A 25478-nucleotide genomic window follows, 5' to 3' on the forward strand; every position below is an offset into this window, starting at 1 on the left:
ATGACATTTGATTTTTTTTGACAGTTTAGAACAGATGGGATTTTTCCAGCATTCTCCAAATCTGATTTCCATACATTTTCCTGTCGTGTGGCTGAATATGCTTCAAAAGCCTTTTTTTATCCTCTCCATCTCCCCTTCTATTAGGGTCTATCAATTTAAAACGACAGACAGGGTTAATTGTTGCTAGCAATGTTTGTATGAGTGTAAAAAGGCTTTTGCAGGAAGACGATGACAGGCAATGTTGAAACCTGACAACTAATTTCACACGCCCAGATTCTGGCTTGTGACAATTAAGCAGTACCTGTCATTTCAACAGGGCTATTTATTTCTTAAAAGGCCGATAACCTGCTTTAATTTAAAATAAGTCTTAAAAATTAGACACATTAGCTGGAATTCAACATTTCAACATTTGTTCAAGGAAACAGCTGCAAGTTCAGGATCCAAGCTTTAAGAATGGTGTAGCTGATTCATCTCATAAGTGAGGGCCATCTACTGGAATAACATTGAATAAAGAGGCAGTATCTTCTCATCCTACAGTACCATAAGCCAGGACTAAGAGGGCTATCATACTTCATTCCCAACATCTTATATCTGATACAACTAAATGAAAAGTGTATACTTGAAAGAACAGCATTCTCAGTTAGTACTGAATAAAATGCGACTGTGCAAATTCAGGAAATTGAACAGATTCAAAGAAGTTGTTGGAGGAGGAAAGTTCAAAACAAATTCTCTGTTGAATTATTGCAACTTTTTACAAGTTGGATTTCCATCTTCCACCACATTTTATTAAGTCCGTGCATACTGGAACAAAGCAAAAAAGTGAAGGAAGGGTAGTTGTCAATATTAACAATGCCAGCTGGTTATATTTGTCATGCATCTTAACCTGGTGAACACAGTATGTGTGCCCACCAACAGCATGGTCTTCTTGTTCTTTCCATCTCTTCTCTGTACAAACCCTGCATTCCCTAAAATGTCCTCATTTAAAGTTGTCATTTTTGTGCTCCTACAAGATTAAGAAAGTGTTCAAAACTCCAAAATGTTATAATGATTCATGTTTCAAAGTGACACCAGAGTAAGAACTTTGCAACTTTCAGCACTGTTGAGAATAACCAAGCTGAAAGAGTAGGGCCCAACTGGGGTCCAAAGTTGGGATCTGTGAGTCAGAAGACAAAAGTTGTGGTTTTAAATAAATACCTTACATCTTTACACATTACAGAGAAGGATAATAAAGGTAATGAAATCAGGGAGGTGAACGAAATAGCATCAAAAAGGGAGGAAATGAGTGGTTTTAACAGGCTTAATATTTGATAAATCTCAAGACCCTGATAGATGCATCCCAGATTGTTGTGGAATGTAAGGAAGGGGATTACAGAGGTTCTTGGCCATTAATTTTCAAATTACTTTGGCCACAGAAGAGGTGCCAGAGGACTGGAGATAATTTTATACCACAGTTTAAGAAGAATGATTGGGTCAAGTAAGGAAACCACAGACCAGTGAATCTAACATCAGTGGTGGAGAAACTATGGAACAAAAATTTAAAGGACAGAATTAAGCTACACTTGCAGAGACAAGAAAGAAGGATAGCTTAGCTTTGTCAGGAAAGATAACGTCTAATAGATCTAATTTAAGCATTATGTTTGAGACAACAATGAGGCATGTTGATAAAGGGTGCAACTTTTACACTGAATTCAGAAAGGCCTTTGTCAAGGTCTCACATGGGAGACTAATCAAAGTAAGAGCTCCTGAGATCCATGGAAATTTAGTAAATTTTATCTAAAATTGGCTTGGTGGCAGAGGATGGTGAAAGATTGTTTTTGTGATTGGAAATCTTAAGAGGTATGATTAATAAGATCGCAAATGACAAATTAGTGTGGTAAATAGTGAGGAATAAAACTTTGGACTACTGGATGATATAGACAGGCTGTCAGATGTGCAGAATAGTAACTGTAATTTAATCCTAAAATAGGAGAAGTGATACATTTTGCGAGGACTGACAAGACTAGGGAACACACAATGAATGGTAGGCCCTTAACAAGTACGTAGGATCAGAGGGACCTTGGTATTAATATTCATAAATCCTTGAAGGCAGGAGTGCTGGTAGATAGGGTAGTTAGGATCCATTGGGATGCTGGATTAGTGGTGCTGGAAGAACACAGCAGTTCAGGCAGCATCCGAGGAGCAGCAAAATCGACATTTCGGGCAAATGCCCTTCATCAGGAATATTTGCTTATGTTAGTCGAGCCATCGAACACAAGAACAAGGCAGTTATTATGGAGCTGTACAAAACAATGGTTTGCCCACAGCTGGGGTACTGTGTGCAGTTCTGATCGCTACATTACAGGAAAGATGTGATTTTAAACTGGGGTGTGGGAGAATCCACCAGGATGTTGCTTGGCTGGATTTCAACTGGTTGGAGGTTGAAATGTTTTCCAACCATTCTATACACAATGCCCACACCACTGGAAAGCTTGTTCCTGATAAGAATAATGGTGGCAATGAAGATAGAGAAAAGGATGGAGGTGATGACAAAACACTGCTTGACCTCAAGAAGATTCTGTGATATTTCCATTGGTGAGGACCATCACCAACATCTCATCACAGAGGAGACAGAAGTCCTTGGTGAATTTCACTGGACATCCTTTGGCAGGATCTTTCATAGCACTTCCCAACTGAAAGAGTCAAAAGCTTTGGTCAGCCAAGAAGAAAACACTGACCTCGCTTTGTGGAATTTCAGCATGCGGATGACAATGTCATCTCTGCTCTCTCAGAAGACCATTTTCCAGCCTCACTTAATTCCAAAACATACCGAAAAACTGATCTCAGCCTCAAGAAAATGCAAATCCTTTACCAATCTATCCCAGGTTGAAATCTGCTCATCCCTCCATTAAGATCAACTGAGAAATCCTCCCAAATGTGGAACATTTCTCCAACCTGACAAGCTACCTTTTATCGAAGGCTGACATTAGATGCAATGTTAAATCCCCACATTAGCCATCTGAGGATGGTACCTACAGACTAAAGAGGAGTGTCTTTGGTGACTGTGACATTATTGCTGATATAAAAAAACCTTGTGCATAAGGCAGTCAGCCTTCTGACTCTTCTACATTGCTCCAAAACCTGGTCTATTTGTATTCACCACTTCAGTGCTGCTTCAGACAGATTCTTTGTATTAGCTGGGAGGACAGGCATACTAAGTGCAGCATCCTTGAAGCAGCCAAAAGCACCATTCAAGACCAATTCGCTGGGCTAGCCACAGGCTCAGGATGCTCGAGTTCGGACTACCAAAGCAAACCATTCAAGGCATTCGAAGGAATGGTGGACAAAAAAAAGCGTTTTGAGACTTCTATAATGCGTTTCTTCATGGATATCAACACATGGGAGATCCTCGTTCAAAAGAAACTGACTTGGAGATAAGTCCAACATGAAGGATCACAATTCTTTGAGATACACAGCAGCAAGAGAACAGAAAAGAATGCATGTAAGGACCAATTCCACCTTCTAAAAACACTTGCAAAGTGAGCAGTCGAAGAAGTTGCTCCAGAACTGGGCTCATCAGTCATGCACAGACCCATGACCAGTGACAGCTTCCCAGGTGGACAATCATATTTGTTGAGTGATTGTCACCACCAATGCCTGATTCAGCTATGAAGAGACACTAGATAGACTGAGGTTGTTTCCCTCAAGTCAGAAGTCATGTGACACCAGGTTATAGTCCAATAGGTTTATATGAAATCACAAGCAGTGTTCCTTCGTCAGGGGTGATGGAAGGAAGTGCAGAGGGAACTTCACGTTTTTCGTAAAGCAGAGAAGGCGGAGGGGGGCTCCTGATTGAGGTGCTTAAAATATGAGGTGTATAGATAATAAGATTTATTTTCTCCTTAGAAGAAGATACAATAACGTGGGATATCAATTTCATCTAAAGATTTAAAGTGGTTTTGAGGAAGAATATTGTCAAGTAGGGGAAGCATTACCTGAACTCTCTGCCTGAAAGGGTGCTAGAGGTAGGAACATTTAAGTAGCACTCAGACGAACATTTCAAATATCATAGCATCCAAGACTATGAGTTAGGTACTTGATAACTGACATGGACACAATGGACTGAAGGGTCTCTTTCCACACAGTAAAATGTTAAAAACGGTTGTTTCGGTCCCAGAGAAAAAGGATTAAAAAGATTTCTTTGACTGAATGCCACTGACTCTTAATCCAAAATGTTCACAAAGACAAAAGGTACAATTTGCTTGTAATACCCTTCATGTAGAACAGTCATCAACATTCAGAGTCGAGACTGTGGTGCTGGAAAAGCACAGGTCAGGCAGCATCCGAGAAGCAGGAGAATCGACGTTTCAGGCGTTAGCCCTTCACTATTCCTGAAATGTCAATTCTCCTGCTCCTTGAATGCTGCCTGACCTGCTGTGCTTTTCCAGTCCATACTCTCGACTCTGATCTCCAACATGTGCAGACCTCACTTTCTCCTAGTCATCAAAATTTACCATGTCGGTATAATCAAAGAATACGCGCTGAGATGGTGTATCAAAAGGGCAGTGCATCAAAGTCTGATTAAGAAACAGACAACTGAGCGGAATTAAGACAAAAAGCAACTTATTCCTGCCTCCAAAATCAACTTTCCAGATTCTATACACTATAGGCTTTAATATGAGCTTATAGTTTTACAAAGCAGTGCAAACAGACAAATTGAGAGGGATTGCCTGTAGTTAATTAAAAACGTCAATCTCTTGTAGAGTTACTATTTTCTAACAGCTTACGGGGGGCTACGTATAATGTTATTTCATTCTTTTTTGCAGAGATGATGTTGAATGCGAGAAATAAACATGTTTAAAGCAAAACAGTTTTATCTAAAGTGCACTGACACTGGATTTTAATTATCAATGATGTGAAGTACCTGTTTATAACACTACTTACACATTCAAACTATCTTGAACTTTCAGGTGCTTGCATTAGAAAGATAACAAAAAGGAGAAGACAAATATTGAAAAGGCAAGAAGTAATTATAACACAAAGCTTTTCAACCCACACGACCTAACAGTTACAGATTTAACACTCACCTTCTTACTCCTCATGTAAGATAGCCGCCCTTCGTGGGCATCAGGGTACGTACAAAACAGATATGTTGTGATAGCATGTTTTAGGAATGAATCACCAAGCATCTCCAGGCGCTCCAAATTGAACCCGTCGCTAGCATTTGACAACGTCAAAGCCTGGAGAATCAGACCGGGGTTGGGGCCGAGGGTTTCGGTTGTATATATGCCAGGAGGGCAACTGCCCGAATCCAAAATCCATTGCGGAATTGCCAGAGGCTCTGAGGAATTGCAGGAAACTGCCTCTTTTGAGCAATAATCTGAGGTAGATTTGTTAGTAATTCCGTCTAGGTTATTACTTTGTAGATTACATTCAACTTGGGGCTTGGGCTGGTTCTCTCTGTGGTGTGTACTACGCACGGGAACTGAGGTAGCTGGTTGTATGAGTAAGTCATGCCTGTAGGAGTTAAGTTGATTTTGATGGCAAATGCAACCCTTGTTTAGCAGTTCAGCATTTCCATTGGTTAGATTTTCGGTACAAACTATGCCATTTACTGGTATTGTGCTCTTGGTGACTTTGTCAGCACTGAAGAACTTTTTGGGTGACAGACTCTTGGTAGATGTTTTGCTGTTCAGAGACGGCTGAAGAAGGTTCTCCATGAAGGGGGCCTCATTGATAGCACCTTGATGTGCAGCATCTTCAGGGGCTACAGTTGTGCTGTGCATACAGTAAGTCTCATTTTCATCTGTACAGGAGCTGGTTGTCAAGATGTAAGCTTTGCTGTCTATAGATTTTTTCCACCCAAAATCTAGGTTGGGATACCTAACACAACAGAGATCATAAGTTTACAAAACAAAACAAATTCTGGAGAAAACACCTGCATATGTCATTAGAAATAAAAGTAACTTCCTCAAAGGGAAATTCTGAAACATATTTATAAATTTAGGAGCAAAATTGTTAAACTTATATCAAGGATTCATAGACCATTACAAGTCAACTATACTGGTTGAGGTTTGGAGTCATATGTAGCCAAGGCAGGAGAGGGACAGTATGTTCCTTTATGAAAAGGACATTAGTGAACCAGTTGAAATCCTATTTACTCTAAATAACTATTTTTATTGGACTGAATTTTAATTCATGACCTCTGAGTTGCTCAAGTGTATGATGATTTGCTATGCCACTTCTTACCACTATCCTACTGAAAGCAAAGCTTATCATACTAACTCTACTTTTATATTCCAACTCGGGAACAAAAGTTGGAGACATGGTGGTCTTTCCCTTCTGTTTGATGCCATCTATAACTTTTCAATCTTGGTGGTGTCTTGAAAAAAAGCCCTGATCAGGCAGATTTCTCAGTAAGGATCTACAAATGAGAATACCTAATTCCTGGTTACAGTAGTCATAGAGATATACAGCATGGAAACAGACCCTTCGGTCCAACCTGTCCATGCCGACCAGATATCCCAACCCAATCTAGTCCCACCTGCCGATATCCCTCCTATTTGTATACCCATCCAAATGCCTCTTAAATGTCACAATTGTATCAGCCTCCACCACATCCTCTGGCAACTCATTTCATACACGCACCACTCTCTGCGTGAAAAAGTTGCCCCTTAGGTCTCTTTTATATCTTTCCCCCTCACCCTAAACCTATGCCCTCCAGTTCTGGATTCCCCGATCCCAAGGAAAAGACTGTCTATTTATCCTATCCATGCCCCTCAATTTTCTAAGTCTCTATAAGGTCACCCCTCAGCCTCAGACGCTGCAGGGAAAACAGCCCCAGCCTGTTCAGCCACTCCCTATAGCTCAAATCCTCAAACCCTGGCAACATCCTTGTAAATCTTTTCTGAACCCTTTCAAGTTTCACAACATCTTTGCGATAGGAAGGAGACCAGAATTGCATGCAATATTCCAACAGTGGCCTAACCAATGTCCTATACAGCTGAAACATGACCTCCCAACTCCTGTACTCAATACACTGACCAATAAAGGAAAACATACCAACTGCCTTCTTCACTATCCTATCTGCGACTCCACTTTCAAGGAGCTATGAACCTGCACTCCAAGGTCTCTTTGTTAACACTCCCTAGGACCTTACCATTAAGTGTATAAGTCCTGCTAAGAGTTGCTTTCCCAAAATGCAGCACCTCGCATTTATCCGAATTAAACTCCATCTGCCACTTCTCAGCCCATTGACCCATCTGGTCCAGATCCTGTTGTAATCTGAGGTAACCCTCTTTGCTGTCCACTACAGCTCCAATTTTGGTGTCATCTGCAAACTTAATAACTGTACCTCTTATGCTCACATCCAAATCTATTTTTTTGTCATTTACATAAATGAGGACCCAGCACTGATTCTTGTGGCACTCCACTGGTCACAGGCCTCCAGTCTGTAAAACAACCCTCCACCACCACCCTTTGAGCCATTTCTGTATTCAAATGGCTAGTACTCCCTTTCTTCCATGAGATCTAACCTTGCTAATCAGTCTCCCATGGGCAACTTGTCGAATGCCTTACTGAAATCCATATAGATCACATCTATTGCTCTGCCCTCATCAATCTTCTTGTTACTTCTTCAACTCCATAATTTGAGATTAGATGGCTGTTACTTGATTTTTTTAAAAAGAGTGTATAAATTAGACAGCATCACACCCGAAAAGGAGGAAAGTGTTTCACAGAATCATTCTGCAGTTTATCTTTCCTTAAAGGGGACCAAAACTGTTCACAGTATTCCAATTATATTCAGACTAGTGCCTTGTATAATTTTAGGAAAACCTCCATAAGTTTGGACTCCAATCTGTTTGTTACAAAGACCTATTATCCACTGAACCAATATTTTTTTTTGATTCACGCACAAGGGTAGCTCAGTGGTTAGCACTGCTGCCTCAGTGCCAGGGATGAAAATGTGTTGCTGGAAAAGCACAGCAGGTCAGGCAGCATCCAAAGAGCAGGAGAATCGATGTTTCGGGCATGAGCCCTTAATCAGTGCCAGGGTGACGTTCTCCCAGTGTCTGCATGAGCTTTCACTGGGTGCTCTGATTTCTTCCCACAGTCCAAAGATATGCAGTTTAAGTGGACTGGACATGCTAAACTGTCTTAGTGTCCAGGGATGTGTAGTGTCCAGGGATTAGCCACAGTAAATGCAGGGTAAGAATCGGGGCTGGGTGGAATGTTCTTTGGAAGGTCAGTGCAGACTTGATGGGGGCAAATAGTCTCTTTCCACACAATAGGGATTCTATGATTCCCAAATCCCTGATCCAAAATTCAGTTTCTTTATTCATCCTGACAAAGTGCATAACCTTACATCATATTCCATTTGCCATATTTTAGCCCAATCACATAAACCTGTCTATACCCATCTGCAGACCCTGCCAGCTTCACTATTTGCTTTCTCACCTATTTTTGTGTCATCTGTAAACTTAGCAATAGTACACTCACTTCTGTCATCCAAGTCATAGCATGGTTCCTGCACTGATCCCGTGGCACACCATTAGTTAAGCTTGGAAACTTTTTTTTAAGATTAGATTAGATTACTTAGTGTGAAAACAGGCCCTTCAGCTCACCAAGTCCACACCGACCCGCCGAAACGCAACCCATCCAGACCCATTCCCCTACATTTACTCCTTCACCTAACTCTACGGGCAATTTAGCATGGCCAATTCACCTGACCTGCACACCTTTGTAACTGTGGGAGGAAACCGGAGCACCCAGAGGAAACCCACGCAGACACGGGGAGAACGTGCAAACTCCATACAGATAGTCGCCCGAGGCGGGAATTGAACCCGGGTCTCTGGCGCTGAGAGGCAGCAGTGCTAACCACTGTGCCGCCCAAGCTCATTTCAAGATCCTCATTCTCAGAATGTTTTATAGGATAAAGAAAAGAATGCAACTCAGCTTTGCAATCTTCACCATGGCATTGTGCAGTTAATGAATTTGTTGCGTGTTGCTAGTCAGGCAGTCTACCTCAGCTCTTGAACTAATGCTGCTCTGCCCACTTTACAAAACCAGTTCCATAGCAGTACACTTTTTTTCATTCGCCTCCTGATTCCAAGTCATTAAGTTTCCTTGGCCACATTTAAGACCATACACTTAATTATATAACCCCATATCAAGCTGTCGATACCAATTGGTCATAGTGTCCTCCTGTCAGATTTATCCATTCAATGAAGCAACAGCCCATTGCAAAAATCTGCAAGTTTACAAAAAGTGAAATTGAATATTCCAGTGAACAGGGGTTGTGGGACACGGTGATAGTAACTGATTTGCCTCCAGGTTATTAGGCTCTTAGACTACAGTTTGGACATCAGCAATTATACAGCACACTTCAAATACAAAGAAAACAAATCTTTTTGTGCATCAATCGCAGTATGTGATGGAGAACACTTGATAATAGCTGCAGTCTTCACAACAAAGTTCAGTGAACTCTCAGCCTTCAGATGACTGGTACGGCAATTGCTGAAGCCTACAGGGATACTTCAGTCCAACCAATCACTTAAGTGAGCAAACATTTATATAAGTAGTCAGGATTTTGCTGTAATACAATCTTCAGTCTGTGATGACATAATGTTAACAGCCTCAAGCCAAGCTGTACACATGCTATGTATAGACCTTCCCTGAAGCTTGCTGCAAGTTACTCTCAAAAAAACAGCACAAGGTCACATGGATGAAATCCCCTCAAATGAGACAAAGTCACCAACAGAAGTTAGCATTTTTAAACTTTAAAAGCATACCTTGAACATTACATAATCAGACACTAAGGACTAAGTTCAAGGTGGTAATCGAATCTCAGGGTTCAGATGACGTTATAAACCACTTAATAGTTGCCTTCACGGTTTTAGGAAGTCTGAACCCCCTCTATTAGATTAGAGCCCTGTAAATTCCTTCCCAAGAGAGTTGCTATTTTGTATAATACAATAATCACTGTAAAAACTGTTGCATTGCTGGTGTTTACCCTGGACTGTTACCAGCATTCCTGATTTGAACTTCATCTCCTATGTCAACTGCAGTGATGCTTGGTCCAAATACACTTACTACAATGTGATCTGATACTTCCAAATGCTGTAAGTTAAGATTCATAGCTTTTCAAAAGAACAGCGTTGTTGTTTCAGGAACTTCTAAATGGAACTCCCTGCAGATCTTAAATATACATTTGGACATGCCCAACTTTATAGACTGATTAGAAACTAAAATGAGTAAATTTACAAGGTAAAGAAATTTTAAAATGCCATGCTATCTTTTTCATTTTACTATAGAATAGAGTTTACTATTTTACAATAAATATTCACTTTTCAATTTATTCCTATTGATATCACTCATGTTCAATTTCCTGGCCAAAAGGACAAGAATGAGAAACAGGTTGGGGTGAGCCATTCTGCCCTTTGAGCTTACACTGTGGTAAGACCTTCTAGCCCAAATCCACTTTCTTATTCTTTCCACTTATCCCTTAATACATGAAAACCTTTCAATCATTGCCCTGAATATTCTCAATGACTAAGCATCCACAGCCTTTGACAGAGAATTCCAAAGTCCTGCAACCATCAGTAAAATTCCTTCTCAACTCAGTCCTAAATTTGAAACTATTGTAGATTCCCTAGCCAGTATGTATTTTAATGACATCACTTCTCAATCTGTTACATTGCATGGAGAATTTTGCCTCCTTAGAAGATTATACCCCATTAGCAGGAATAAAAAAAATTGCTGCATTTCCTCTTGGACACTCGTGGCTCTTAAGATGATGACACCCAACTATTAGCACCCACCGTGTAGTCTCCCCAAATATATAAATGCAGTGAAACATTTTACTTTCTTCTCCATATAATCTCCTTGTAATAAAAAGGAAAATAAACAGAAATTTTGCCAATTGCTTGCAGCATCTGTATGTTTTCAACGAGGTTGTAGCCACCACCACCATCATATGCCATTCGTCCACCAGTTCCCTTTTTCTCTCCTTCACATCTGGTTTCACCTTCTCTCACCCTATGTTTTTTGAAAACAATGTCAGGACCAGGAGTTCAAAAACAGAAAATGTTGTGGAATGGGGCAGAGGAAGTGAAATCAAAAGTCTTCCTAGAATTTTTGAAAACTAAAATGTTAGCTGTAGGTTGTGGTTATACTGACAGATCACCAGATATTTACACACTGACTGAGATGCAAGTGAAGCTACAGAGTCACCCTGAATTAATTTCTTTATCTTCACTTCCCACATTAGCTAGGGCTTCAACACACTTGGCAGTTCAGAGTATCCATTCATTTCCTTCCTTTCAGGAAAGAAAAAGACAGGTTCCCACAGAGGCAAGGCTAGGATTGGCAACAATTTGTGGGAAGTTATAATGTACATCTCAGTGCTGACAACATCGATTCTGGGAATCAGCATGGAGGTACAAGCCAGTGATTGAAGCCATGTTCTCTTATATCTCCCAGACAGAATACTGTAAGGCAGACAAAGAGAGAGGGGGACCACCAGAGACATCATATAAGAGAAGGCTCACAGGATAGTGGCAGGGTGCCAACCCCATAACATCAATCAAAAATTAGAGCATCTTGAGTTATAAAAAAAGATTTATTCAGTTGTTGTTAAACCAGAGAGTATATACATAGGTTGACACTCTTAGCATCCCCAGATGACTGGTCTCTTCATTTTCCATCAGTAAGTGGTCCCCTGAAACCAACAGCAGTCATTTTATTTTCCAGATACACTACAGCGCACTCCACATTGCCTCTACAGGCAATTTCTAAACATCAGAAGTGACAAAATGGAATTATTTATTGAAGTCTGGCTTTAAAGAAAAAATAGATGGCAAAACTCTTTCATCGAGGGGAAAAATTTAGAATAAGATAGACCGATAGCATGAGGGGACAGGGATAACTACACAAAATATTGACAGTGAGGAAGCAAAAAAGAAAAATGCATATATTTGAGGACAAGAGTCAGAGAAACTCATAGGTTGCTTCCATTTTCAGATGGCAAGCTTGTGATGGAACATCCCCAACACATGCAAGTTCCAACTTCCTTTAAGCTTTGGAAAAGAGAATAATGCAAGATCCAATGCCATTCAGTTGCTGGTGGGATCAGAGTTAGATCCAAATTGGTCAAACGACCTTACATTCCACAGTCAAATGTTCTTGCATCTGCAAATATGGTCATTGCCATACTCAAAATGGTTACTGCAATATTGAAACTGCATTAGAATTAATATATTTTGGGTTCAATGCCCGCTCCAGAACTTTGAACAAAAATCAATGTTTGCATTCCAGTGCAGTAGAGGGGGTATGCAAAAAATTGTCAGAGGAGCCTCCATTGGGATCAGAGATTAAATCTGTCTGAGAGTTGTCTGTTTTCTAAGGGTGGAGGCAACAAGAAAACTCCCAGGGCATTATTTCAAAGTAGTGCACAAATGTTATCCCAATGTTGATGCATCCTTCAATATTGCCAATACAGATTTAGCCATTATCACTGTATTGTCTTTCACACACCAAGCAATTTGTGGATTTTCTAATTATAAAAACGACAACGCCTCAAAAATATTTGACAGGGCGTGAGATGTTTTTTGGGATATCCTGAACTTGAGAGGTTCCAGAGAACTGCAAAAATTTCTCGTTTTAATAAACATACATACCTGAAGTTTGAAGGGAGAGCTTCAATTCCCACGCCGGCTTCCTTTGCTGTTTGGGCTCTCAGCTCCTCCGCTGTTAACAAACAGTGCAGTCGGTAGAGAATACTGGGAAGGCAGACTGCCTTTCTCCATAAGGAAGCTGGGATTGGATGAATAGCACAGAGTTCTGGGACAAGAATCTTTTGAGAGAAATAGAGCTGAATGAGTAAAATTTCAAACAAACAAAAACTCCAGCAGAACTAATGACAGATTCATTACAAAACAGCAACATGGGGAAAACAAATCTCAATTCCTCTGAATGCACTCAGAATACACGTAAGGTGAAAACGTGAAACAATCGCCGTTTATCTCTTCAAGCCTCCTGATGACTATTTTTTGCTTTTATTTCAGATTTCAAACACCCACACATTACTTTGTATTTATTTGTCAACATGCTTAAAAACAAATGTTATAAGCACTAAGTAGTAACAAAAGCAGAAATTGCTGGAAAAACTCAGGTCTGGCAGCATCTGTGATGAGAAATCAGAGTTAATGTTTCAGGTCAAGTGTTGCTAACTAGGAAAATGTCAGTTTTGCCACTAATAGTCCTCATTAATAGCTATTCACCCTCCTAGCCAGATTGTTATCCATTCCTTTGTTTATCCAATTGTTACTTTCTCTCTTTGGGCCCCATCCTCATCTGTCATTTAATCCTTACCTCCTCCCCAAACCTATCTTCTGTATCTAAGTTGACATTTTCCTAGCTACCATTAGTTCTGAGACAGGATCACTTGACCAAAAATGTTAACTGTGATTTTCCTCCACAGATGCTGCCAGATCCGCTGAGGTTTTCCAGCAATTTCTAGTTTTGTTTCCGAGTTACAGCATCTGCAGCTCTTTCCAATTGCCATTTAGCACACAGTAGTGTTGTATTAACAAAAACTATTACAATTGCAGCACTAAAATATCCATTCTAGAACAGAGCAGGCATACATAAACTTCATACTTCTCAGTCATCCTTAAAATTTAAAAAAAAATCAAAGAATTGCAGGTTATGTTTTAGAATACCCCTTTCAAAAATCCTCTTGTGGCACTTGCCAATTTGTTTGGTGTTGAATTTATTTGCCCCGGTAGCTGTTGGGTGCACTCAGAAGAATTAATTTCCTGTTCTTCTACAGCAAATCTTCAAATCTATGGGGCACACTTCCCACAGAAAACACGGATACTTCTTCAATGTAACCCTTATGTACTGTGAAGGATTGCTCATTCAGACTGGACCAGTCAATGAGAACAAAAGATGGTGCCTGGGACCACCTTCACAAGTATATGAACCTACAGGTAGCAAATCAACAGATAAGGAGGAGTGTATTACACATTCATCAAATAGATTCTTCAGAGTAGTGCCATGAACCTTTCACATCCACTTGAGAGGTGCAATGAGACCTGGGTTTAATTCCTTGCCCAGAAAGCTGCAGCCTCTGCAAGCCTAGTTTCTGATGTTTAAATGTCTTGAATGGGATTTGGAGGCAATATCTGCTGGCGTTGGCAGAAATGTTATCTATTGAACCACATCCCAAACCTACAATATATAACTTTTCCTTTGAGGCTAGGTCAAACAATTGCAAGGGAGAGACTAGATAGAGAAAAGAGCCACAATTTAGACCCAAGTACTCATGTGAGCTTTAAAATGGATAGTGTCTGTTTTGAAGTTGGATTCATTTAGTTTTTGCAGCTATATGAGAGAGGAAAAATCCAATGTTTCCTCCTTTCCAATTCTATGAACAATTGTGAATATAAGAGACATATTTATGCATTTTTTTTATTCATTCATTTTGTGGGACATGGGCGTCACTGGCTGGGCCAGCATTTATCGCCCATCCTTGCTTGCCCTTGAAGGTGGGGGTGAGTTGCCTTCTTGAACCATTACAGTCCACCTGCTGTGGGTTGACCCACAATGCCTTTAGGGAGGGAGTTCCAGGACTTTGACCCAGCAACAGTGCAGGAATGGTGATGTATTCCCAAGTCAGGAGGGTGGATGGCTTGGAGGGGAACTTGAAAAGTGCTGGTGCTCCCATATGTCTGCTACCCATGTCCTTCTAGATGGAAGTGGTCATGGGTTTAGAAGATGCTGCCTAAGGATCTTTGGTGAATTGCTGTCATGCATCTTGTAAATAGTGCACACTGCTGCTACAGTGTGTTGGTGGTGGAGGGAGTAGATTCTTCTGGATGCAGTGCCAATCAAGCAGATTGCTCTGTCCTGGATGACGTCAAGCTTCTTGAGTAATGTTGGGGCTGCACTTATCCAGGCAAGTGGGGTTTACTCCATTATACTCCTGACTTAAACCTTTTAGGTGGTGGACAGGCTTTTGGGAGTCAGGCGTGGAGATACTCACCGCAGTATTCCTAGCCTCTGACTTGCTCTTGTAGCCAGTGTTTAAATGGGGAGTCCAGCTGTGTTTCTCATCAATGATAACCCCCAGGGTATTCATTATGGGAGATTCAGTGATGGTTACATCACAAAGTCAAGGAGCAGTGATTAGATTCTCTTATTGGTGATGGTCATAATCTAGCATTTGTGTGGTGCAAATGTTATTTGCTGCTTGTTATCCCAAGCCTGGACCTTGTCCAAATCTTGTTGCATTTGAACATGGACTGCTTCAGTGTCTGAGTCATGAATGGTACTGAACATTGCACAATCAACGGTGAACATCCCCACTTCTCTCCTTATGATGGAGGGAAGGTCTTTGATGAAGCACCCAAAGACGGTTGAGCATAGGGCACTGAGAAACCCCTGCAGAGATGTCCTGGAGCTGAGATGACTGACTTCTAACAACCATGACTATCTTCTTATATTTCAGGTATGACTCCAACCATTGGAGAGTTTGACCCCAATAGCTAATGATTCCACTTTTCCTGGTTTTAACTATCTTATTTATCACACCTTCCCATTTTTATATCCATGGCGCTCTAAACTTTAAAAAGCAGCCAGCCACCTCAGTAAGGATGAAAGGCTTATTTGCATGAAGACAAGGGACACGGATACTGCATCTAAGGTTAGGAGATCAAAAAGATCAAAGATTACAAATATATAAAGAAAATTACACCCGCTTGTTTGAGAAGTCAGTAAGCAAACAAGATAAATATAAAACAAATCATTAAAATCATGTTTGGTTTATTTTCAAAATGTCAAAGGTTGTTAGGATGTGGAATACCCTCCTGGAAACAGTGGTAGAAGCACAACCCATGCTAGACTTGAGGTAAGAGGTAAAAATAAAATCTAAAAAGGCACGAAAATAAACAAGTGAATAACAGCTTTAAGAACTGGCATTGGCTTGATGCACTGTTTGACCTCTTTCCAAGTAGTAAAATGTCAATTCTTGGCTAACACCTAACTCACTGGGACAAATCAACTCTGATCCATTTTCAGATATGGACAGTGACGCTGAAAGCAACAAGAAATAAATCTAGACAAACAAGAGGTCAGGGTTTACATAACTCTTGCAATTTCTGTTTTTCAGCGGCAGCAGCAACTCAAAGTGGGAGCTTGGACCAGTGGCCTGCTGGAAGTGGCGAGTCACCGATTTGAGATTTTATATTTGAAATCAGAGAGCCGAGGTTTCTGGGAAAGGAGGGACTACTACTTTTTATTTCGGTCCAGCTACATAAGTCAGTGTTTTCTAAACCCGAGACCCTACCTTTGTTGGACCTCCCACTCAACCACCTCCTCTAACCTTAAAGACCAGGGACACATCAGGTAAGCATCCCTTCTTTTTAACTTTGTGACTAGGGAACTAGCAGGGATGGCAGTGCAGGGAGAGGAATGTTCCTCCTGCATGATGTTTGAGGTGAGGGACGCCATTAGCGTCCCATCCAAGTCCATCTGCAGGAAGTGCATCCAACTCTCGCTCCTCCAAGACGGTGTTAGGGAACTGGAGCGGGAGCTGGATGAACTTTGGATCATTCAGGAGGCAGAGGCTGTGATAGATAAGAGTTACAGGGAAGTAGTTACTCCTCGGCATGAAGAAAATGGGATAATTGTTCGAGGGCGGGGAAAAAGACAGATCAGTGGAGGGATCCCCTATGGTCATTCCCCTGAAAAACATGTATACAGTTTTGGATACTGTTGGGGGGTAGGGGGAAGAGAAACTTAGCAGGGGTATGCAGTGGGCCCAGGTCTCTGGCACAGAGCCTGACCCTGCTGCACAGAAGGGAAGGAGAGAAAGGAGGAGACTGTTAGCCATTGGGAACTCAATAGTTAGAGGGTCAGACAGAAGGTTTCTTGGGAACAAAGAAGACTCATGGTTGATGTGTTGCCTCCCAAGTGCCAGGGTTCGTGATGTCTCGGATCATATCTTTGGGGTCCTGAAGGGAGAGGGTGACCAGCCTCAAGTTGCTGTCCATGTAAGTACCAACAACATTGGTCAAAAGATGGATAGTGATATGAGGCAGGATTTCGGGGAGCTAGAGTAGATGCTGAGAGCTAGAACAAAGAGTTGTTATTTCTGGTTTGTTATTCATGCCATGTGATAACGAGGCAAGGAATAGGGAGAGATATCATCTGAGCACCTGGCTGCAAGGATGGTGCAGGAGGGAGGGTTTCAGGTACTCGGATAATTGGGGCTCATTCGAGGAAAGGTGGGACCTGTACAAACAGGACAGTCTTTACTTGAACCAGAGGGGTACTAATATCCCGGGGTGGGAAATTTGCTGGTGCTATTCAGGTGGGTTTAAATTTGCTCAGCAGGGTGATAGGAACCTGAAATGTAGTTGCAGTGCACAGGAGGATGACAGTAGGGAGATCAGGGACAGGATTTCACCGTCACAGGAATGTGCTGGCAGACAGCAAAGTGGTTTGAAGTGCGTCGTCTTCAATGCCAGAAGTATCCGAAATAAGGTAGGTGAGCTTGCAGCATGGATAGGTACCTGGGACTTCGATGTTGTGGCCATTTTGGAGACATGGATAGAGCAGGGTGAGGAATGGATGTTGTAAATTCCAGGGTTTAGATCTTTCATTAAGAACGGACAAGGTGGGAAAAGAGGGGGTGGTGTGGCCTTGTTAGTCAAGGATAGTACAACGGTGGCTGAAAGAACTTTTGACGAGGACTTGTCTACTGAGGTAGTGTGGACTGAGGTTAGAAACAGGGGAGGAGAGTTCACACTGCTTGGAGTTATTTTTAATATAGGCCTCCGCAGAGTTCCAGGGAGGTGGGAGAGGGGATTGGCAAAATTATTCTGGGTAGGAGTGAAAGGGCAGTCATTATGGGGTACTTTAACTTCCCAACAGTGACTGGAAAAGCTATAACTCTAGCACATCGTATGGATCAGTTTTTGTCCAATATGTACAGGAGGGTTTCCTGACACAGTATATCGAAGGGTCGACAAGAGGGGAGGCCATAGTGGGTCTGGTGCTTGGTAATGAACCGGGCCAGGTGTTTGTTTTAGTTGTAGAGGAGCACTTTGGAGAGAGTGACCATAGCTCAATTACTTTTAGTTTAGAGATGGAAAAGGATAGGTACATGCCACAGGTCAAGAGTTATTGATGGGGCAAAGGCAATTATAATGTGATAAGGCAAGAATTAGGATGCATAGAATGGGGTAGCAAAATGCAGGAGATGCAGACAATGGAAATGTGGAGCAGGTGTGTCCTTGATAGGTATGTCCCTGTCAGGCAGGGAGGAAGTGATAAGGTAAGGGAACTGTGGTTTACTACAGAAATTGTATCTCTTGTTAAGCAGAAGGAGGCGGCTTACGTGTTGATGAGGCAAGATGGTTCAGGTGAGGTGATGGAGAGTTCCACATCAGCTAGGAAGGATTTAAAGACAGAGTTAAGAGGAGCAAAGAGGACACGATCAGTCTTTAGCAAATAGAATAAAGGAGAACCCTAAAGCTTTCTATAGGTATGTGAGGAATAAAAGGATGATTAGGGTAGGAATAGGGTCAGTCAAAGACAGAAGTGGGAAGTCGAGTGTGGACCCTGTGGAGATCGGAGGGGTGCTAAATGAACATTTCTCATCGGTTTTCACTCAGAAGAAAGGAGAATATTCTAGAGGAGAAGAATGAGGTACGAAATATTAGACTGGAAAGGATCGAGGTTAGTTACGAACAGGTGTTAACAATTCTAGAAGGAGTGAAAGTAGACAAGTCCCCTGGGTCGGATGGGATTTACCTGAGGATTCTCTAGGAAGGAGATAGCAGAAACTTTGGCTTGGAACTTTGAGTCGTCATTGTTTACAGGTGTAGTACCAGAGGACTAGAAGATTGAAAATGCTGTGCCCTTGTTCAAGAAGGGCAGCAGAGATGACCAAGGTAATTATAGACCAGTGAGATTTACTTCTGTTGTAGGAAAGGTTTTGGAAAGGATTATATGACATAAGATTTATAATCATCTAGCAAGCAATAATCTGGTTTCAGATAGTCAACATGGTTTTGTCAAGGTAAGTCATGTCTCACAAACTTTACTGAGTGTTTTTGAGAAGGTGACCAAGCACGTAGATGAGGGTAGGGTAGTCGACGTGGTATACATGGACTTCAGTAAGGCTTTGATAAGGTTCCACATGGTAGGCTGTTGGAGAAAATGCAGAAGCATGGGATTGAGGGTGATTAGTAGTTTGGATTAGAAACCGGCTTTCTGAAAGGCGGCAGCGAATGGTGGTTGATGAAAAATATTCAGCCTGGAGTTCGGTTACTAGTGGTGTGCCACAAGGATCTGTTTTGGGACCACTACTGTTTGTCATTTTTATAAATGACTTAGACGCAGGCATAAGTGGATGGATTAGTAAATTTGCAGATGACACTAAAGTCAGTGAAGTAATGGACAGTTTGGAAGAATATTACAAGTTGCAGGGGGGCCTTGGATAAACTGCAGAATTGGGCTGAGGGGTGTCAAATGGAGTTCAATGCAGCTAATTGTGAGGTGATGCACTTTGGGAAGAATAAAGAAAGGCAGAGTACTGGGTCAATGGAAAGATTTTTGGTAGAGTGGATATGCAGAGAGATTTTGCAGTCCATGTACACAGATCCCTGAAAGTTGCCATCCAGGTTGATAGTGCTGTCAACAAGGCAGACGGTGTGTTAGGTTTCATTGGTAGAGGGATTGAGTTCCAGAGCCACAATATCAAGCTGCAACTATACAAAATACTAGTACGGCCACACTTGGAATATTGTGTACAGTTCTGGTTTCCATTTTTCAGGAAGGATGTGGAAGCATTGGAAAAAGTGCAGAGGAGATTCACCAGGATGTTGCCTGGTCTGGTGGGAAGGTCTTATGAGGAAAGGCTGAGGCACTTGGGTCTGTTCTCATTGGAAAGAAGGTGGCTAAGAGGGAATTTGATCGAGACACACAAGATGATTAGAGGATTAGATAAAGTAGACAGTGCAAGTCTTTTTCCTAGGATGCTGACGTCAGCTTGAACAAGGGGCATAACTACAAATTGAGGGGTGATAGATTTAAGACAGATATCAGAGGCAGGTTCTTTACCCAGAGTGGTAAGGGTGTGGAATGTCCTACCTTTCAATGTAGTTAACTTAGCCACATGAGGGAGATTTAAACAATCCTTGGAAAAGCACATGGATGATGATGGGATAGTGTTGGGGGAATGAGCTGAGAATAGTTCACAGGTTGGCGCAACATTGAGGGCCAAAGGGCTTGTTTTGCGCTGTATTGTTCGAATTCATGGTATGTGGACATGACTGGCAAAGCCATTATTTGCTGCTCATCCCTAAACTCAGGAAGGTGGCGATCTATCATTTTGAAATGCCACAGTGGGCGGCACGGTGGCACAGTGGTTAGCACTGCTGCCTCACAGCACCTGAGACCCGGGTTCAATTCCCGACTCAGGCGACTGACTGTGTGGAGTTTGCACATTCTCCCCGTGTCTGCGTGGGTTTCCTCCGGGTGCTCCGGTTTCCTCCCACAGTCCAAAGATGTGCGGGTCAGGTGAATTGGCCATGCTAAAATTGCCCGTAGTGTTAGGTAAGGGGTAAATGTAGGGGTATGGGTGGGTTGCGCTTCGGCGGGTCGGTGTGGACTTGTTGGGCCGAAGGGCCTGTTTCCACACTGTAAGTAATCTAATCTAAAAAAAAATCCATGTGGCACAAGAACACCCAGTGTTGTTCAGTAACAACTCTGTGGATTCGGACAAATGGAAGTACATGGCCTACTTGGGTCATTATATTTTTGCTATTCAAATTCAGGACAGACGGTAGAAATGGAATTCAATTTGACAAAGAAAAAAATCTGGAATTAAGAGTATAATGATGACCCGGAATTCATCGTCAATTATCAGGAAAAATGCATCTAATTCATTAATGCCCTTTAGGGAAGGAAACTCGCCAACCTTATCTGGTCTGGACTACATACAACTCCAGACCACCAATGCGGCTGACTCTCAACTGCCCTCTGGGCAATTACTGCTAGCCTAGTCAGCAATATCCTCATCCAGGGAAAGAAAGAAAAAAGATTCCGTTTGAATGGTTTACCATTGAAAATGAGCACGATCTAATTCAACTACATTTCAGTCTTTTCCCAACCACAACCATCAGTTTAAAATCCAAATTCACTGGTAGCATCTAACCTGATCCACAGCCATGTCATTAAACAAATCTCACTCCAGCCTACCTTACCTGTTTGTTTTGCAGACTCTCCCACTTGGCCTTGCGTTTCTCGGCACTACTTAAAGGAAGTGCCTTTCCTTTTTGATTCAAATGTCGAGGGGTTAAAAGGTTCAGTCTTAAAAAAAAAGGGAGATAGGTATTCCAGTTACAAGTAATGATCATAACCTTCATAGCTTCATTTTACATTTATAAATTCAGGTTGCTAATCTGCAAGCTATAAAATAGTTGGAATATATTAAAATTTGTTGTTATATTTATAAGTGGCCAAATGGTATTGCCTCTTTACCGGCATCTCTGGATTGCTAGTCATGTTCTGGGGACCAGTATTGAAATTCCACAAGGTAGAATTTGAATTCAATGAATGTTCTGGAGTTAAAAGTCTAATAATGACCACATTGTCAACTCCAGTAAAAACTCATCTAGAACATAGCACAATAGAGCACAAGACCAGGCCCTTTGGCCATCATGGCTGCAGCGACTATGATGCCATTCTAAATAATCCCATCTACCTGTACATGGTCCATCTGCCTGTATTCCCTGGCTGTTCAGGTGTCGGTCCAAATGCTTCTTAAATGTTGCTATCTTATCTGCTCTTACTCTTCTGCTTCCTCCCTTGCAAAGTCTTCCAAACACTTACTACCCTCTGTAAAAACAACCTTCAGATCTCCTTTAAATCCCCCCACCTTAAAGCTATGCCTGTAGTATTTGAGGGGAAAAAAAAACTATCCACCTTACCCATATCTCTCCATCTTATATACTTCTATCCCTCAGCCTCCATCACTCAAGTAAAAACAATGCAAGTTTGCCCAACCCCTCTTTATGCACTCCAATCCTATTTTGTAATTGTCCCTCTGCCTCAATCAGATTATTGACCATTCCTTCATGAGCTGTTCAGCTGTTAACACTTTACTTACACCATCTGACACTTTTGATTACCTATAGACTTATTATTCAGCCTGTTGATACTCCACTCACACCATTTGTTCGATCTTTTGATCTCTCCGCCGATAAATTAGAAGCCTGTGTGCTTTTCTTCACTTCACCTGACAAAGAAGCAGTGCTGAAAGTTTTAAGATTTCAAATAAACCAGTTGGACTAAAATCTGATATAGTGTGACTTCTGACCTTGCCCACCCCAGTACTATCACCAACACCTCCACATCACACTCCACTCCTGATAAACCTCTTTTGCACACACTCTAAAGCCTCCACATTGTTCCTATAGGCAGAACTACATATATACTCCAAATGTTACCTAAACAAAGTCTTATACAGCTGCAACAAGGGTCGCCATTTTTAAAATCAAGATCCCCACTGATTAAGGTATATGCCATATGCCTTCTTTATCACTTAGTGTTGCCACTCTCACAACACTGTTGCCCCAAGGGTCTGGTCATTTAACTGTTTACTCCTACATACAATGCTTCACATTTGACCACATTAAGCTCCATCTGCCATCGCTCTGCCTAACTTTCCAACTGATCTATGGCCTGTTGTACACTTTGACAACCTTCCTCATTATCTACAGCTCCACCAATTTTCATGTTGACTGCAAAATTACCAATCAGACCACCTATATTTTCATCCAAATCATTTATAAACGTTACAAACAGAAGTATCACATTGATTCTTGTGGAACACCATTGGTCACAGACTTCTAGTCAGAAAATACCCCTCCACAACAATCCTCTGTCTATGACCAAGCCAATTTTGTATCCAGGAGAAAGTGAGGACTGCAGATGCTGGAGATCAGAGCTGAAAAAATGTGTTGCTGGAAAAAGCACTTATGCCCAAAACGTCGATTCTTCTGCTCCTTGGATGCTGCCTGACCTGCTGCGCTTTTCCAGCAACACGTTTTTCAATTTTGTATCCAACCTACCAACTCACTGCAAATCACATATGTTAATCCAGAAGATTAAGTCACATCACTAGCACTAGATTGTTAGTCCAGAAACCTAAGTAATGGTTTGCTTTGGGGAGCTGGGTTCAGATCCCGCCACAGCAGATGGTGGAATTTGAATTCAATATCAAAATAATCTGGAATTAAAAGTCTCATGATGACCATGAATCCACAGTTGATGTTCTTGTGAAATGCTTTACTGAAGTCCACATAGGAAACATCCACTGTCTTATCCTCAATCATCTGCTTCACTTCCTCAATATCTCAATCAAATTTGAGACACAAGATCTCCCCTGTACAAATCCATGTTGACTATCTTAAGTCAGTCCATTCTCTCTCACTAATCCATTAATGTATGTTAAGGAAAGAAACTGCTATCCTTACCTTGTCTGGACTAACGTCAGACCAACAGAAATGTGGTGAACCTTAATTGCCTCTGGAATGACCTAACAAGCCATTCAGTGGCTTGTTAAGGGCAACTAAGGGTGGACATTAAATGCTGGCTCAGCCAGCAATGCTTACATCCCACGAATTTAAAAAAACTCAAAATCCAAAGTTAACAGGAAACAATTGTGCTAGTTGAGACATTCTTTAAATGTGTGCAGATACTGTATACATCATACTCTGCACAATGCAACAAATAATAGCATCAAAATTGGGCAGGCAATCCTAGAATAAATGAAGAAACATTCTGTCTTGTGGGTGGTTGCGATATTTAAGCCCATCTTGGAATGAAAAAAGGCCAAGATATCCTCTATTTAAAAATTCTGTCACTTGCCACAAGCGACAGATTTGCAGACCACTCAGCCTGTTGAGCATATGCCATCCTTCAATACAAACATGACTAATCATGGGCTTCAACTTTCTCAGTCACCATACCTCTTCATTCCCCAAGAGTTCAAATTCTGTATACTCTTGCCTTAAATGCAGTTAAAAATGGAGGAGCAACTAACTTTGGATTAAAAAATTCTGAAGATATATAACCTTTTGAGTGAACACATTTCTCATCAAAATGATGACTCTTTAGCAGAGATTAAGCCCCCCATGGCACTACCCCACCCGACCCAAGCGTTCTAGATTTCCCAGCCAGCTCTAACAACCTGTTTGTATCTACCCTATCAAGTTTCTTCAGAAGCTTCTATATTTTATCGAGCAACTCATTCTTCACTCAATTTATTCACTACACACCCCAGGTACCAGTTTAGTGAACTTTGACTATTCTGCCTCTAATGCAGGTACATATCAGGTATCCTTTGTCTGAATGCCTGAAAACCAAAAAGATCTAAAAACTGAAGGCCTTTTCAAAGACCACCCAAATAGACTTATAGACATGCTGAGTTCAGGCCCTTTGGAAAAACACTTCGTTTGGCCCAAGTGGACCTAAAAGTATTTGGACCCAGAGGCCCAGACTCAGCTGTGTCTACATATTCATTTGGGCCAAGTGAAGCTCTCATTCCAAAAGGCCCGAATGGACTCTTATCAAGAAGCCACAACTATCCTTTATCTTAAATATAGCTGGTTCTGAAGTTTTCAGCTAAAGAAATCCTGACCTGCGTATCGAGATGGGTAAATGGACTGCTCCAAACCTAAACATCTCCCATTCTAATGAACTATTTGGAGACTCACAACAACTCAAGCAGCTTCGGCTGATCATTTCCCCCTCCCCTCAATAGAACACTAGTACTTTGATGGAGTTCATTGCAAACAAATCCTTGTAATCAGAGTTACTGATCTTGCTTATGCCTCAAAATGGAGGCACCAGGAAAAGCTAGCTTTGTAACTTTAGCAATTCAACATCTACTACTGTAGAAAGTGTAGTACTTATGAAACGCTCACATGGACAGACAAGCAGAAGGCAGCAACACAGTAGGTACCCTGGAATATTTCCCTCCCCATTCAAACTTTTTGCACTGACTAATGGTAGCCCCAACTACAATTAGATTGGTTACTCCAACACTTCTCGATCTAAGGCATGTTGGTCACATCCCAATGTGCCACAGGAGGAGCCCCTTTCTAAAGCTCACATCAGAAAAAGGGTTCCAAAAAAAAAGTCACTAAATAAGTTGAACGTTTTGTAGCATTTAGAGACCCAGAGCACATTGTCCGAGTGTGTGATGGAAGCAGATTCAAATGTAACTTTCAAAAGAAAACTGAATAAATAACTGCAAAGGTTCCAAGATGAAAATGAAAGCACAGTCGAATGAGATTATTTGACAAACTTGCAAAAAAATGGCACAGGCTTTGGTGGGCTCAATGCTCTCCTTTTCTGTACTGTAGCATTCTCTACAGTGACTCAGCCAAGGAGGATTCTCTCCCCATCATTTCAACCACTGCCAC

The 25478-nt window shown here is 41.5% G+C and overlaps 1 protein-coding gene across 4 annotated transcripts in view; it reads right to left on the reverse strand.

Annotated features, from left to right (window-relative positions):
- dicer1 (dicer 1, ribonuclease type III) overlaps positions 1–25478 on the reverse strand; it is a 179553-nt gene that overhangs the window by 29246 nt on the left and 124829 nt on the right. For 2 of the 4 annotated variants that reach the window (XM_060829478.1, XM_060829479.1), the window contains exons 21-23: positions 21252–21357; positions 12654–12829; positions 5064–5859 (exon numbers count right to left, since the gene is read on the reverse strand). In XM_060829478.1, the coding sequence (XP_060685461.1) occupies positions 5064–5859; positions 12654–12829; positions 21252–21357 (1078 nt within the window). Of the gene's footprint in view, positions 1–88; positions 148–5063; positions 5860–11614; positions 11696–12653; positions 12830–21251; positions 21358–25478 lie in introns of those variants that run through there. The other 2 variants (XM_060829480.1, XM_060829481.1) reach the window with 2 other exon arrangements.

This window comes from Hemiscyllium ocellatum, chromosome 8 (genome assembly GCF_020745735.1).
Source record: "Hemiscyllium ocellatum isolate sHemOce1 chromosome 8, sHemOce1.pat.X.cur, whole genome shotgun sequence".
In the NCBI taxonomy this organism is placed as follows: Eukaryota; Metazoa; Chordata; class Chondrichthyes; order Orectolobiformes; family Hemiscylliidae; genus Hemiscyllium; species Hemiscyllium ocellatum.